The sequence below is a fragment of the Ambystoma mexicanum genome, chromosome 9 (assembly GCF_040938575.1).
Source record: "Ambystoma mexicanum isolate Mex_15411 chromosome 9, UKY_AmexF1_1, whole genome shotgun sequence".
Classification (NCBI taxonomy): domain Eukaryota; kingdom Metazoa; phylum Chordata; class Amphibia; order Caudata; family Ambystomatidae; genus Ambystoma; species Ambystoma mexicanum.
The window spans coordinates 1,305,695,704-1,305,709,424 of NC_090931.1; the positions used below are offsets into that span (position 1 = coordinate 1,305,695,704).

General features: G+C 46.6%; 1 protein-coding gene across 3 annotated transcripts in view; it reads left to right on the forward strand.

Annotated features, from left to right (window-relative positions):
• The window catches only part of MYLK (myosin light chain kinase), a 1,914,870-nt gene that overhangs the window by 1,006,931 nt on the left and 894,218 nt on the right, over positions 1-13,721 (forward strand). For all 3 annotated transcript variants that reach the window (XM_069616671.1, XM_069616673.1, XM_069616672.1), the window contains one exon: positions 9,628-9,831. In XM_069616671.1, coding sequence (XP_069472772.1) covers positions 9,628-9,831 — 204 coding nt within the window. The remainder of the gene's footprint in view (positions 1-9,627; positions 9,832-13,721) is intronic.

Sequence of the window (13,721 nt, forward strand, 5' to 3'; positions counted from 1 at the left end):
AGAAGGCAAGAAGAGAGATGACCAGGAGAAGAGAGACATTCTCTTTGCCGGTTTTGAGTTAGTTATGTTAGTGACGGGGGTCAGCTAGATTTAGGTTTGGGACTGAGCACACATTATATTTTTCTACTTCCTGGACATCGAGCACCTTTAGTTAATTTAGATAGTTTGGGGATCACTTTAGAAATAGGGAGAGAGAGATCTTTTTCGTTATTTTCCTGTCCACAATTTGTCTGACTCTTTCTTCCATCCTGACACATAGGTCACCATAGTGTGAACCAAACGCTGATTGTGTACCATGCCATAGGTGAAACCTAGCTAGCTTTTTTGCAGTATGCAATCATCTCAATGTGGTGGTGTAGTTGGGCTGTGAACACATTTATTTTTTGGGGCGGGGGGGGGAGGGTCATTGTAGACCTTAATCATGGATGAAAGCTCATTAGACCTCATGAGTTTAGAGAGGTTTATATGTGAGGTGTGATTACTGAGGAATTGTTGGACTTGGGAGCAATTTCTTTTCTTAGGGAGCTTGTAATTGTCAATACTGTAAAGGTGGGGTCTACATGCACTGCAGTGATGGCTTCAGGGCAGATGGCACCAGCTGCTGGGGCCTATAATAGCTATACAAGTTCTTCAACTTGGGTGAACAAGAACCTGTCTGTGGGTGCTTGATGAGTGATTGCTCTCTTGCAGAGGGGAGTGGGGCTGCAGGTTTTTGTACCTCCTCTAGAAAGACTGTGGACATCCTGTCAGCCAACTCCTTGGTTTGTGAAAAATGTTCCTGCAGTTCAAATAATGGATTATTGCACCCTTTTGAGAAAGACTCTGGGCTGCTTTCATGGCTTTGGTCAAGTAGTCCTGCTTGGCTGACTAGATCGCCTTGTTGTATGTTGTGTTTCACTTTGAGTGCCTGCTTTACTATGGGGCCAGGTGTGATGTGCAAAGAGGTTTAACATTTTATGCAGTTTTGTTTGAATGATCAAGGAGTAATTGTGTTTGTCCGCAGTCTGTTCCTTTCTGTAAATGGCCTTAACTGGAGTGCCTGTGCCTAGGTGACGTGTGTGGTGGCGCCTGTCTAAAAGAGAATAGAAAGGAGGGCTGCCCCTGCACTAATCTACTGCTGACCAACGTGTTCAATTTGAAGGACCACTCAACGCACGAAAAGCTAAGATTTTTATTGAATCTTCAATCTTGTAGACAGTCTTCGATACTGTTGGCAGATCCAATTTCGTTTGTTTGCAGCAAAGTCCAGAACTTTTATTGGATTCTGTGGCTGGCTGGGTGTAATTGGAAAGACCTGAGAGCAGGTCAACTGTGTGTCTTCCTTCTTTTGTGTTCAATTATTTATTCTTGCCCATAGGTCGCATAAGGAGTAACTCGCAGTTCGATAATTGGAAAAGCCTGGAAACAGGTAAAAGTAACAAGGGCCGAGAGGCCTAGGGGTGTAAAAAAGGCTCTTATAAAAATGTACACACTTTCACCATAAGTGTGCGTTAGAGCAATTGTGTGGAGCATTATCCATTTCCTCTTGTTGGGGATATTTGTATTGGGTCATGAGAGCCCTCATGACCTCTGTGGTCGACCGGTTTCAATGGCAAGTGTGGATGCAGCCATCTTCGTCAGGACCGTGATTCCATGTGCGGACCAAATCTGGGATTTCAGAGTGACTGAACTGGATCAACCGTCTCTTGCAGGGACACAGAAGGGGAAAGAGCAGGAGCTAATTAGGGGAGCGCAGGCACAAGCAAATGGCCTTACTGCAAGAGGGAATTCACTCCACTCTATGGGAGTGGGGCATAGAAAACCAAAATGGTGCATGCATTACAGGAAATTAAGGTGCCTGGTCACCGGTGCTATTTTACTCATCAAAGGGGTGGGGGTGAGAGGGGCTGGGGGAGCGTGGGAAGTGCTGGGTCCCCGCTCCCTTGTGGCATCATGCTGGTAGAGGCGAGGGGTGTTCAGATCAAAACAAGGTACCTCTGGGCCTCGTGGGGCGATGGAGGAGGTCTGATCAGGTAGTGGCAGTCAATGCTGGTAATGAGAAAAGGAGGGTCAGTGCACTGATATGCCTGCAGGCTGCAATAACTGTGACAGTGAAGCCACAGCGTGTGGCTGTACAATAGCTGGATCATACTTGGTGGAGAAAGTAGTCAGGAGCACCCATCGGCGTCTCCGGGAGCTCAGGAGCGTTAAACTGCTCCAAAACGCGTTCAAACACAAAAGGTGCCTGATCGCCTATTAAAACAAGCGAGCAGCGTGTCTGAATGATGTGGGTGGCCGTATAAAGCTGGCCAGGAGTAAGAAATATACATTGTACTAGCAAGTGACTTGGAATATCATACCAGCACACACATACACACACGCACACACCCCCTCACACACTCACACCCCCTGACACACCCCCTCACACACACACCCTCACACACACACCCTCACACACACCCCCTCACACACACACTCTCACACACCCCCTCACACACACCCCCTCACACACACCCCCTCACACACACCCCCTCACACACACCGCCCTCACACACACACACACCCCCCCTCACACACACACACCCCCCCTCACACACACACACCCCCTCACACCCTCTAACACACACCACCCCCTCACACACACCCCCTAACACACACCACCCCCTCACACAAACCCCCTCACACTCACACACACCCTCTATACATATTGTAGTCATAGGGGAGGGCATCCTAGACTTGGCTGTAGGGTTTAGTCACTACCCACTGGTATGTAAAGGAAATGTCCAAGGAGAGCAGCGTTGGTAGAGCTGGCCAGGAGTAAGAAATATACATTGTACTAGCAAGTGACTTGGAATATCATACACACACACACACTCGCCCCTCCTCACACACTCACCCCTCCTCACACACTCACACCCCCTCACACACTCACACCCCCTCACACACTCACACCCTCACACTCACCCCCTCACACACACCCTCTATACATATTGCAATCATAGGGGAGAGCATTCTAGACTTGGCTGTAGGGTTTAGGCACCACCCACTGGTATGTAAAGGAAATGTCCAAGGAGAGCAGCGTTGGTACTTTTGAAGAGGAATTTACCATTTTCTTACATGGCCGGAGTTGCTCCCATACTTTCTTTAGAAATTGATAACTTACCCGTGATTGAGGACCACCTGCCCCATCATGTTTCCCCCGATTATGAATAAATGTAGTACACTTAGAAGAATGTGAAGGCTAGCCAATCTATTGCACTTGGAAGAATATTTCAGGGTGGTGGCCAATGCATCATACTTGGAAGCACTGTGAGGGTTCGCCAATACACTGCCCTTGGAAAGGTTTCTGAGGGCTAGCCGATGCAGTCCCTCAGAAGAATTGTCAGGTAACCAATGTACTACGCTTAAACGAATTTGAGGGTCAGCCAATGTATTGAACATGGAAGATCACCGACAGTAGCCAATGCACTAACCACTGTTGTGCCTATCCATCATACCTCCCAAGTACCGCACAGGCCCAAGGGCGGCCAAACTACACACCAAACGCACACACAAAACACACATCCAACATAACAAACACTTGCATTCCACAAACAATCCCAGGCACTGGGCCCTGCCCTTCCGGATACGACGAGCCAGTGCACACAATCAAAACTCTTTGAAAGCCGACAGGCACATAGGCCAGTTCCTCCTGGTTCTCAAGCATCAAAAGAAGAGCACAACCACTATCCTATCCCTCTTCCCTGACAAACCCCCCTCCCTCTTTTTTACAGAGCCACAGGAGCACCTGGAGACCATGCCAATGGTAACGGTGCGTGGTAGAAGACAACTTAACGTAACATATCCCTTTCTGTCATTGCCGATAACCATGCTACATCAAAGCTGTGCACATGCCATGCAACCTATAATACATCTGTCGGTATGGCCCGTGCATTGTTTTACTTCTGGGAACATTTTAACTTTGCAACGGCTGCTCCTGTCCCAATCCAGAACCATCAAGGACTACATCACACCTCTTGCCCCAGGCTTGGCTGACCTCTGCGGCCATTCCTTCACCACTGGCTCCTTCCCTCAAACCCTTAAGCACTCTTGTGCACCTTCGCCTAAAAAAGCTGTTTGCTGACCCTCCTTGCCCAGCTAACTATAACCCTATCTCCATCACCCCTTTTTTGGCCAAACACCTGGAGAACCTGGTCATCCCCCAACTGACCCTCCACACCGAATTGGCTGGCTGCCTCCATGACCATCAGTCCCGTTTCAGGGCAACCAGAGGCACAGAAAGTGCTCTCTTGAACACCTGTGAAGACCTGCTCTCTAACCTGGACTCAAACACACCCTCTATTCTGATCCTCCTCTATCTTTATTCTGCCTTGGACACAGTCCACCACTCCATCCTCATAAACTGTCTCCATGATACCCTCAGCATCACAGACCGGGCACTGGTGTGGCTGACCTCCTTCCTTTCAAACAGACCCTCCCAAGTGCCAATGGGCCCTTTTCTCTCCTCCACCTCACTCTCCACCTGTGGCATCCCTCTGGGCTCTATCCCATCACCATGGCTTTTCAACATCTACCTGGCCCCTCTGGCCCACTTGATCTCCAACTTCTCCCCTCATTTCCAGTGTTCTGTAGACACACAACTCTCCTTCAAGCTGCCATCCTCTATATCCTCCCCCTCCTCACTCATACCTGACTGCTTGACTGCCATTCAGGCATGGTGATCTGACAACAATCTCTGCCTTAATGCCAGTAAGATGGAGAAACCTTCTCATTGGGACGCCTGCTCCTTGCTTCCCTCCTCTATCTATGGCCAGCCTCCTTGGGTCCCCCTTCCTTCCCTCTCCCATGCTAACATTCCTCTCCCGTGCTAATGTTCCCTCTGCCGTTGTGACTGGGGCCTGGGCCCTTCTGAGTCCTACAGGGGCCAGACCACCCCCTAGCAGCCCCCCCAGCATCCTTTGTCAGAACTTGCTCTCGGTCTCCTTTCCCTGGACTGCCCTAAATTGGTCCACCCTGTCCTTTTCACTCACCCTCCCTTCCCATTCCCCTGCCTATTTCCCTGACACTTGCCTTCTTGGCCCCCCAGATCTTGTCAACACCCTCACCCCCATCCCTTTGCACAACCCACTCCTGCACTTCTTCCTCTACCCCTCCACCCCCCACACAGATGTACATTCAAATATCGTGCCCCAAAAGATTGAATTCAAAATTTGGGGAGGCCACTTGCTCGCATTTTGTAATTCGATCCTTTGGAATATTGTCAGTTTGTCCCCCGCACTACCTTTAATGTATGCGGGAGACACCCCTGCAGCCCATAATACCAAACTGGGGTAGCAGGGACAGCCCTGCAACCCCAACTCCCCTTTTCAGTATTATAGGCTTTGATCTAATCTACCATGCTGAATGCATACTAAACATGCATTCAGCATTTTAGATTATTTTCGTGCAATTCCCCCTGCACTTAACATCTTGTTCTTGCACAGTAGGATTGTCACAAGGCCAATATAACAATTGTTTGTTGTTCCACTTAATAGAGGGGGCATTGTCCCGCTGCAGCCTAAACGTGCCCTGAGTGGTTCCATTGATCTGGGCAGAAGAGGAATCGTTTAACCTATATCGAGAAAGCACTCCTTCCTCAGCCCTTTCCGGTTTTGTCTAAAGGCCAAAACCAAATGATCTAGCTTGCAGTGGAACAAAGAAAATGGGGACATAAATAGTTGCAGCCAAAGCCCATTCAAGTTTGAGGAAGGAGGGATGGAGGTGTCTCAAAACATTTTCCTGTGGACAAACAAGTCTACCTCTTACATCTCTCTTTCCGCAGAACTTCACTACAGTCAAAGGGCACATAATCGATGGCCTCCCAGAAAGAGATCATTGCAGCAAACGGGCAATCTTCAAAATAGGTAGGAAATCACCAGGGAAACTGATTCAATGCCAAGACCATGCAACTTGTGCCATCTCCACTATCTAAAACAAGGTGTACCCTCCAATGCCTCGACTGTGCGACTTGTACCATCTCCCCTACCCATAACAAGATGAACCCTCCAATGCCAAGAATGTGCGACTTGTGCCATCATGACCACTACCAAAAACAAGATGCATGTGCTCTCCGTCAGAAAGCATTCGTAGACCCTAGTACATCATCTGCATATGGCGAGGGGAATATTCATGCTTCCTCCTGGTTCCTAATAACTAAAAAGGTCTTTAAATGAATTAAGACCTATGGAAAATCAACCAAGTATGCACACATTGAGATTCATGGTAGAAGACCCCCACCACAAATTCAATCTATTGTTTATACTCCAGCTAGTTCCCTGTGTCGTGCTGTAAGAATGGCTCATTGCACTAGTGTGTCATCCATGCCTGTTCTTGCAGGACAGATTGGCTTATTTTAGGGTCTCCATGTGTGAATGAACGAAGTACCATTTTCATGGATTAAAGGGGTAGGTCACTCAAAAATTGTATTCTTTTAAAAGAGGGGCCATAATAAAAAATAAACATAATCTATTTTTTAAAGTTCCTATGTCAAATTTCTGGCAAATGGGCCTCAGTCATACATTTAAAGCAGTAGGAGGCATCCATTTTGTGAAATGAATGAGCCTCCTGTGCTTATGTTAAATCTACTCTTGCGGCAATAATTAAGCAAAAGCCCCCTACTGCAAGCTTTTGGTTATTGCTGCCGAAGAGCAGAGAATGCCTGCCAGCGCTGTATTGATAATTGCAGTTACTTTCTTTTTACGTTTCCAGGGTTTCCCCGGGCGGGGGAGCCCTGGAAACATAAAATGAAAGTACTGGCAATTACAAGTATTTTGCTACCCACCGCGGCAGAATATTAATTATTGCAGTTACTTTCTTTTTAAGTTTCCCGGCCTCCCCCAGGCCAGGGGAGCCCTGGAAACTTCAAAAGAAAGTCACTGTAATTATCAATACAACGCTGGCAGGCTGTAGCCTGGCAGCATTCTCTGCTCTCCAGCAGTAATAAGCAAAAACTCCAAGTATGGGACTTTTGCTTGATTATTGCTGCAAGAGCAGAGGTAGGCCCATTCATTTCAGAAAATGGATGCCCTCATAGTACACACTTTAAGGTTCATTTGCCTCAACTTTTACATAGGATCTTTAAAAAAAATATTTATGTAGTATCTTTTTTCTTATGGCGCATCTTTTAAAAGAATAAAGATTTTGAGTGAAATAACGCTTTAAGAGAAATTACCTGTTTTCCCATGTCACGGGTCCTCTCTTGTGGCCTGAAAATGAAGAAATAAAATAATTCCATGGCAATTTAAATAAATAACATCTTTTTGATATAGGTGATAGTAAGAATTGCAACCATATCACACTTTTTTGTTACTAATTAATGTTTTCAAATTAAAGAGAAGCTCATTTTAAATATAAAAAGTGATAAGGAAATATAAGCAGCTTGGGGCTGGTGGGGGGACACTCATTGGGGGTGCCAGGGAAGAGCTTGGACTTGCAGTGTGCAAGGCTTTGCAATCATGTAAGCGGGGCATGACTAGGGCCTGCGTGATTGTCCAATGTGTGTTTCTTGCATGTAAATTAGTTTCTGGCAAGATGGTGTAGTTGGTACCAAGCAATCGCCACTTTCATGGCAGTGTGCCATCATGAATGCTTTCCTGTTCTGCATCCTCACCTGGTCTAAGTGAAAGAAGGCCAATCCAGGTTTGCACTTAGACAGAAACCTGGAGCGAGTGGCAGAGGTTGGCACATGCTTGGCGCGCTGCAAATGTTGATGACCAGGTAGGACATACTGTGATGTATATGATCAATTACACTGCCATGACTTTTAAACCCTTTTAAGTACATACTATCGACAATCGTCTTTGTATAGACCTAGCAAATGAGCCCAGCCTTTTTCGCCTGGAAACTGCCCCTGGGTGGTAGTGGTGTGCGGTATAAATCAACAAAACATAACTTAATAAAAGTGCAGGGAAATGCGGGTCCATCTATAAATGTTTGCGTTTCCATCTTGTGCTATAACTTTCCATCAAGATGCAAGCTGGACCAGGTCTGATCCTCAAAATACAGTGACATGGGTGCAAACTGTCTAATTGGCAGAGCCAAGTGAGCGGATTCCCACATGGAAGTGCTTATCAAGTGTATGCCGACACGCCTCGTGATGCACATGCCTTGCCAGGCGTGCCGCTTGACTGGTCATACCAGGCACAGGGAGATTTGAACATCAGATCTTACATCTTTGCTGCTGGTAAATGGGTAAAAATGGCCACACTGCTGTACCCATGTCTTTTCTGCCACTTTGGTAGTGGTAGGCACGAATTGTTTGGACTTTAGAGGATTGGTCATTTAGGACCTGCCCTCCCACACCTACATAACCACATATATTACCTGAGTTGCCATGGCCATACATAGGAGTGTCAGGGGCCTGCTGAACTCTCCTCCCCACATAGCTGCTGAGGGTTGAGATGTGCAAGGATTAGTTATGCAGCTGATATTGATTAATATGATGCTACTTGGTATTTGTAAAGTGCTAAACTGCCGTGTGCGGACGCATAGGACTGCATGTTCATTCATTCATGCATTGCTGTGTCTCCAGTAGACCACAGACCCTACACAAGCATCGACTGGGTTCATGCACATGCTGCCAACTTTGACGTGCAATGAGCGAGGCTCTTGTGCTGTTGCAATGGATCCGTCTCTTGGTAGAGTGGACATCAGTAGAAGATAGAGTGGAGTGTGTGCACTTTCAGGGGCTTTGTTTTAAATGGTAGTTTTTACTGCGGTGCAGAAGGTTCACCCAAATTGATACAAAATGGATGAACCCAATAGCTCTGTTTTATCAGGTAATTCCATCAAACTGTTGAACTTCAAGAGATTTACGGTTGGACCAGAGGAGATACCTGCCTTTCTTCCTTAGACATTCCCGAGCTGTACTAGTTGTCCTTACTAAAGAAACACAATCAGTCTTCCTTACGACCCACATAAAGGGCCATCCTTACTAGGCAGTGGGGTGATTGAGCACAGGCATGGGGGATGAGGGGATACTTGATGTGGCCCTATTTTCACTGATCAGCGCATGCTTCCAGAGGCCGTACTATCTTTGTGGCTCGTACAGTTCTCACTTGCCTAGGTCTTGGAGCTTGAATAAACACCCCTTAGACCAGTGGCCTCCAAACTATGGAACTGGGCTCTCTCGCCCCTATGAAGGAAGGGTCTCTGGTGAGGGGGTGGGGGGTGTTTGTATCTTTCAAAAAAGAGGGCTAAGGCTTCTTCGTGAGAAGATATGAGCAGGTCCATCATTTGGGGGCAGCAAGCTAGATTTATTTTACTCGAGGAGGTGATCTGGAGAAAACATTTTGGGACCACTGCCCTACACTCGCAATGTGCCAAACCTGTCTGTATCCCATCTAGTGCGAATGACCCCTGACCAATGGGCACCAGAACCTTACATGTTCTTTGGGCAGTTTTCCACCATTATGCTCTCTGCACCAAAAGCACCTTTGGGTGGGTCTAAAATCCATGGAAAAACTATAACACACCCCTTCTACGTCCTAGCATAGAGCTGTATTTTGTAGCACTGTCAGTGGAGCTGGAATTATGCACGTGCTCCTCCTCTTGAAATGACTTCATTTATATTGCAACAGAAAACACTCTTCTGAAATGGCTGTCCTTCAGTTTCAGGGAAGCCTAAGCCCTCCGTGGAATGGTTCAAAGATGGAGCTCCAGTGACGAGGAGAGAATGTGCGCAGGAATGTGATGAGGATGGAGTCCACTCTCTGTGTCTGCAGAAAACCCACGTGGGGGATTCTGGGTCCTACAGTTGCACCGTGTCCAACAGTCGAGGAAGCATCACCAGCAACTGGATGCTGACCGTAAACAGTAAGTCGTCATAGCATTTACAACTCGGGGCCGGGCAAATGAAATCTTTGTTGTCAAATCTGTTGCGTCCAAATTGGGGCACAACTATATATGCTTGTGGAGTTATCCGTTGCTTTCTTAAGCAAGTGAAACATTTTAAATATGACTTGACACCATTAACGAAACAGATTTCAACTCCAGCAGAATAAGGTCTGGTTTCCCCTAGTAGGGACACAGCATGCCACTGCACGGGCAAGCCTAGGTGCTATTGCAGATCCAGTAATGCTGCACGGTTGCCTTACGTGATGTCTGTCGTGCAGCACCAAACCTGTAATGGCTCTGCAAATTGCCATATGGAGCGCCAATAGCGCTGGCCAACGGGCCGGCTCTCACCGGATCCGATATATGGCATCAGATGCGTTGCGGGATCTCAGGATCTGACCAGCCTCGGCCCCAAACGGCCCATCAGAAGAGCTCAACGTCGTTTGAAAAATGAATAAATAAAACCCAAACCAAAGTGCTTCTCACGCTACAGTATGGAGTGGGTGGCGGAGCCGCACACAGCACATTGATCTTCTGGCTCCGCCCCCTTACTTATGTCACAGGCAGCAGGAGCCAAGGCAGGCCCTCTGTTGGCACACCTGGGGGCTCGCCTCGGTGACCTAATTTGTTCTGTGCGAGCACACTGTGCATACAGAGGTTGTGTGCACAATGCACTTGCACAGAGCAGATTAGATCACTGAGACGAGCCCCCAGGTACATCGAGGGTCAAAGACCCTGTGACTGACCAGAAAGCACACTGTGAGCACAAAGAAGAACCCATTTGGAAAACGCAATCATCACCGAGTCCACAGCTTTGCTGGCTCTGTAATCGTTGCCTTTCCCAAATGAATTCTGGTATTTGTAGTTTGAGATGTCAAAATACATTCTGACATGGACGGTACATGCTGTGATGGCTTGGAAAGTACACAACCCATAGTAAGGTACGGTTATGGTTTGTGTACTTTTGGCAATGAAAGAAATTGTCCTATCTTTATTAAACTATTATTTTGAACATTTCCTTTGATCGGAGTTCAATTGGCAGCTCCACCCCTCTGAACCCCGCTTCCTTGGATCTCTGCCCCCTCCTCCAAACTCTGCCCCCACACCAGCCCTTGTGGGATCCCCCTCCACATTTTTTCCATTTCCACCACTGACTGCACCAATAATGTGGAGCATATGTTGTAGGAATGGAGTGTTCCTCTACATGGTTGATCAGGCTTCATTCTCCCATTATCCTATAGCATAAGGGACCATTTGAATGCTGTAAGGTGTGGAAATAGAAAAGGGACAAGGCCTTTATTAGTTTGGCTGTTGGGTACCACTTTAGCACCACCTATAAGCCAAAACTATTGCATTAGAATACAGATGGGGAGAAATGGCATATGAGGGGGGACACACAGCGTGCAGGTGTTTGGATGCCCATGCTAATTCCTATGGCTATTCCCACCCAGTTTCTGCACTTCTCAAGGGAAATCTTTGAGCTCGTTTCAATCAAGCCGTACCATTAAACTTTGCAAAGTACCTGCCAGTGTTTATTAAAGCAGTCTTCTGAGATTTAAAAATGTTGGTCTACCTTCAGCAACTCGATTTATAAACACTATGGATGTCCTTTACTGAAGTCCTGTTAAAATCAAGCATTGTCAAAGCAAAAAGTCTTGACTTGTGCATAGGTACACTGTCATGCCAATAGCTCTGACGCCTAGTAAGGCAAAACTAAAAAGGTTTTTGTTCAAAGTGAAAACTAGTGCGACAACGTTGCTAAGTGTGGTACTGGAAGGCAAACATATAAATGCTCATTCTCTTTAGTCATGCGTGTTTCTGGCATTGCAATTTGCTGAAAGGGCTATATTATATCTGTGCCCTCGTTGAAATAGGTCAGTTAAATAGAGTTCCGGTTGCCCAGATTTGACAGAACATTGCTTGCTTTTCTCAACTTTTTTGTTGTTAAATACTTCAATGATGACCACTTTTCATGTTGTGACTTTCGAATGCTGTTGTTTTGGCACTGTGATAAGTTACTTCGCCATAAATCAGTTGGGTAAGTAAATATATATTTTTAGGGTTGCGTGGTATGGGGTGTTTGGGGAGTGGGTGGTATCGGGGGGAGAGGTGAGTATGGGGGACCCCCATTAAAAAACAAAACAATATTGGAAAAACATGTGTAGTGATTTTTGTTGAAGTAAATTGCCACAAAGTAGTTTAGTTCGTCAAAATAACATAGAACCGTGACCTTTATTGCTGTAAGCGTGTTATGGTATGAAGTTTATTCAGGTGTTTGAGGCGGCACTCGACATGTGATGGACAAATCCTATTGGTGAGAAGACAGAGTGCGATATTTCCAGTGTTGTTCTCTGCACCTGTATTTCCAACCCCTCTGATCATGCCTGCCTAACCTCTGGGTTTTTCTGAGACTCAGGGTTTTTAACCATTTCTCCGGGTCTCTGGGGAAGACCCTGAAATCTCAGGGTTTTTGATGCAGTTTCCGAGTCCCGTCCGATCCTCCATCCGATTGGCTGCAAAAGACCACTGCCGGTAGCCAGTCGGGTGGAGGTATGGGCGGGACCCAGAAACTGCATCAAAAACCAAACGGTAGCTTCTCATCATCCGCCATCTTGTTTGGTTATTACAGCGAGTACAAGTACCAACACCAAGAAACATGCCCAGTTCACTGACGCCGTAGCCTGGGAAGTCTAAGCATCTGATTGGCTAGACATCACAAAAGAGGTTGCTCCTCTAGTTCCCTCAATATGCCACAAACATGCTCCGCTTCCGATTGGCTTGCTCTTTAGGTCAAGCAACAGCTCTGATTGGATTATTTCTTTCTCTTTAATTATCCCGGTAGTGCACATGAACACTAAATTCGGCTGTAGAAGACATTTTAAAGCTGGCGAGCCTTTGGGTGAATCTTAAATGAAAATAACAATTTTTTACCTGTACTGCACACATGTTAACGTTTTCAAAAACACTATTTGAAGAAATGATCCTCTTGGTTTTGTGTGTGTATTGATTTTATGGAGGGTGAATGCCATTCGTGCTATGCAATTTGTGTGGTTCTGAAAAGCCAATTTAATGAAATGTGCATATTTCAGGTTGAACTGACGACGTCACATCACATTGCATTTGTTGATTTGCCCCTGCAGTTTGCTGTATGTTTTTGACAGGTGGGCGGAGCCGTTTGCAAGTGGGCGGAGTCTTGTGTGGCTTTGGGCGGGGCATACATCTCAGGGTTTTTGATTTTCAAATGTAGGCAGGTATGCCTCTGGTGTGACTTTGCTGCACACTTGCATTGAAGAAGAGACTGAAGACTGTTGCCCTTAAGTTAAGAATCTCACTGCACCCCCTGAGTTGGGCTGTGGCTGTCTAACCAGCTAGCAGTTCCCCTCCTCTTTGCTCTAAATAAAGATAGGTTGTGTGGAGGCCTATTTGAACATTTCTAATCTTTCCTTTTATGTACAAGTTTAAAGACTACAAATTAGCCTCTCTCCGAGTGCCCTATAACGTCGATTATCAAGCTGTTTTACGCAGCCATCTGAGAGAAACATGCCGCATAATAAAGCACAGCCAATGTAACGTGGAAAGGAAGCCCCAGTCAGCTTTTAAAATGGAAACAGTCCTTGATCTTTCCTAGGGCCTCACCGGGGCTCCATCGAATTTAAAAATGCACACTTGAAAGTGCTTTGATGGTGGGAACACTACTTCCGGTGAGTCCATCATGCAGAGGCGTTGCTAGGGGGGGGGCTGAGGGGGCTATAGCCCCGGGTCTTTTGGTTGTAGCCCCAGATAGAAGCTCAGGGGCTACAACCAAAAGGCTATAGCTAGCCCCGAATCTCGACAGTCCCGGCATTGGCTAAGCCCCTGATCTTTTCCAG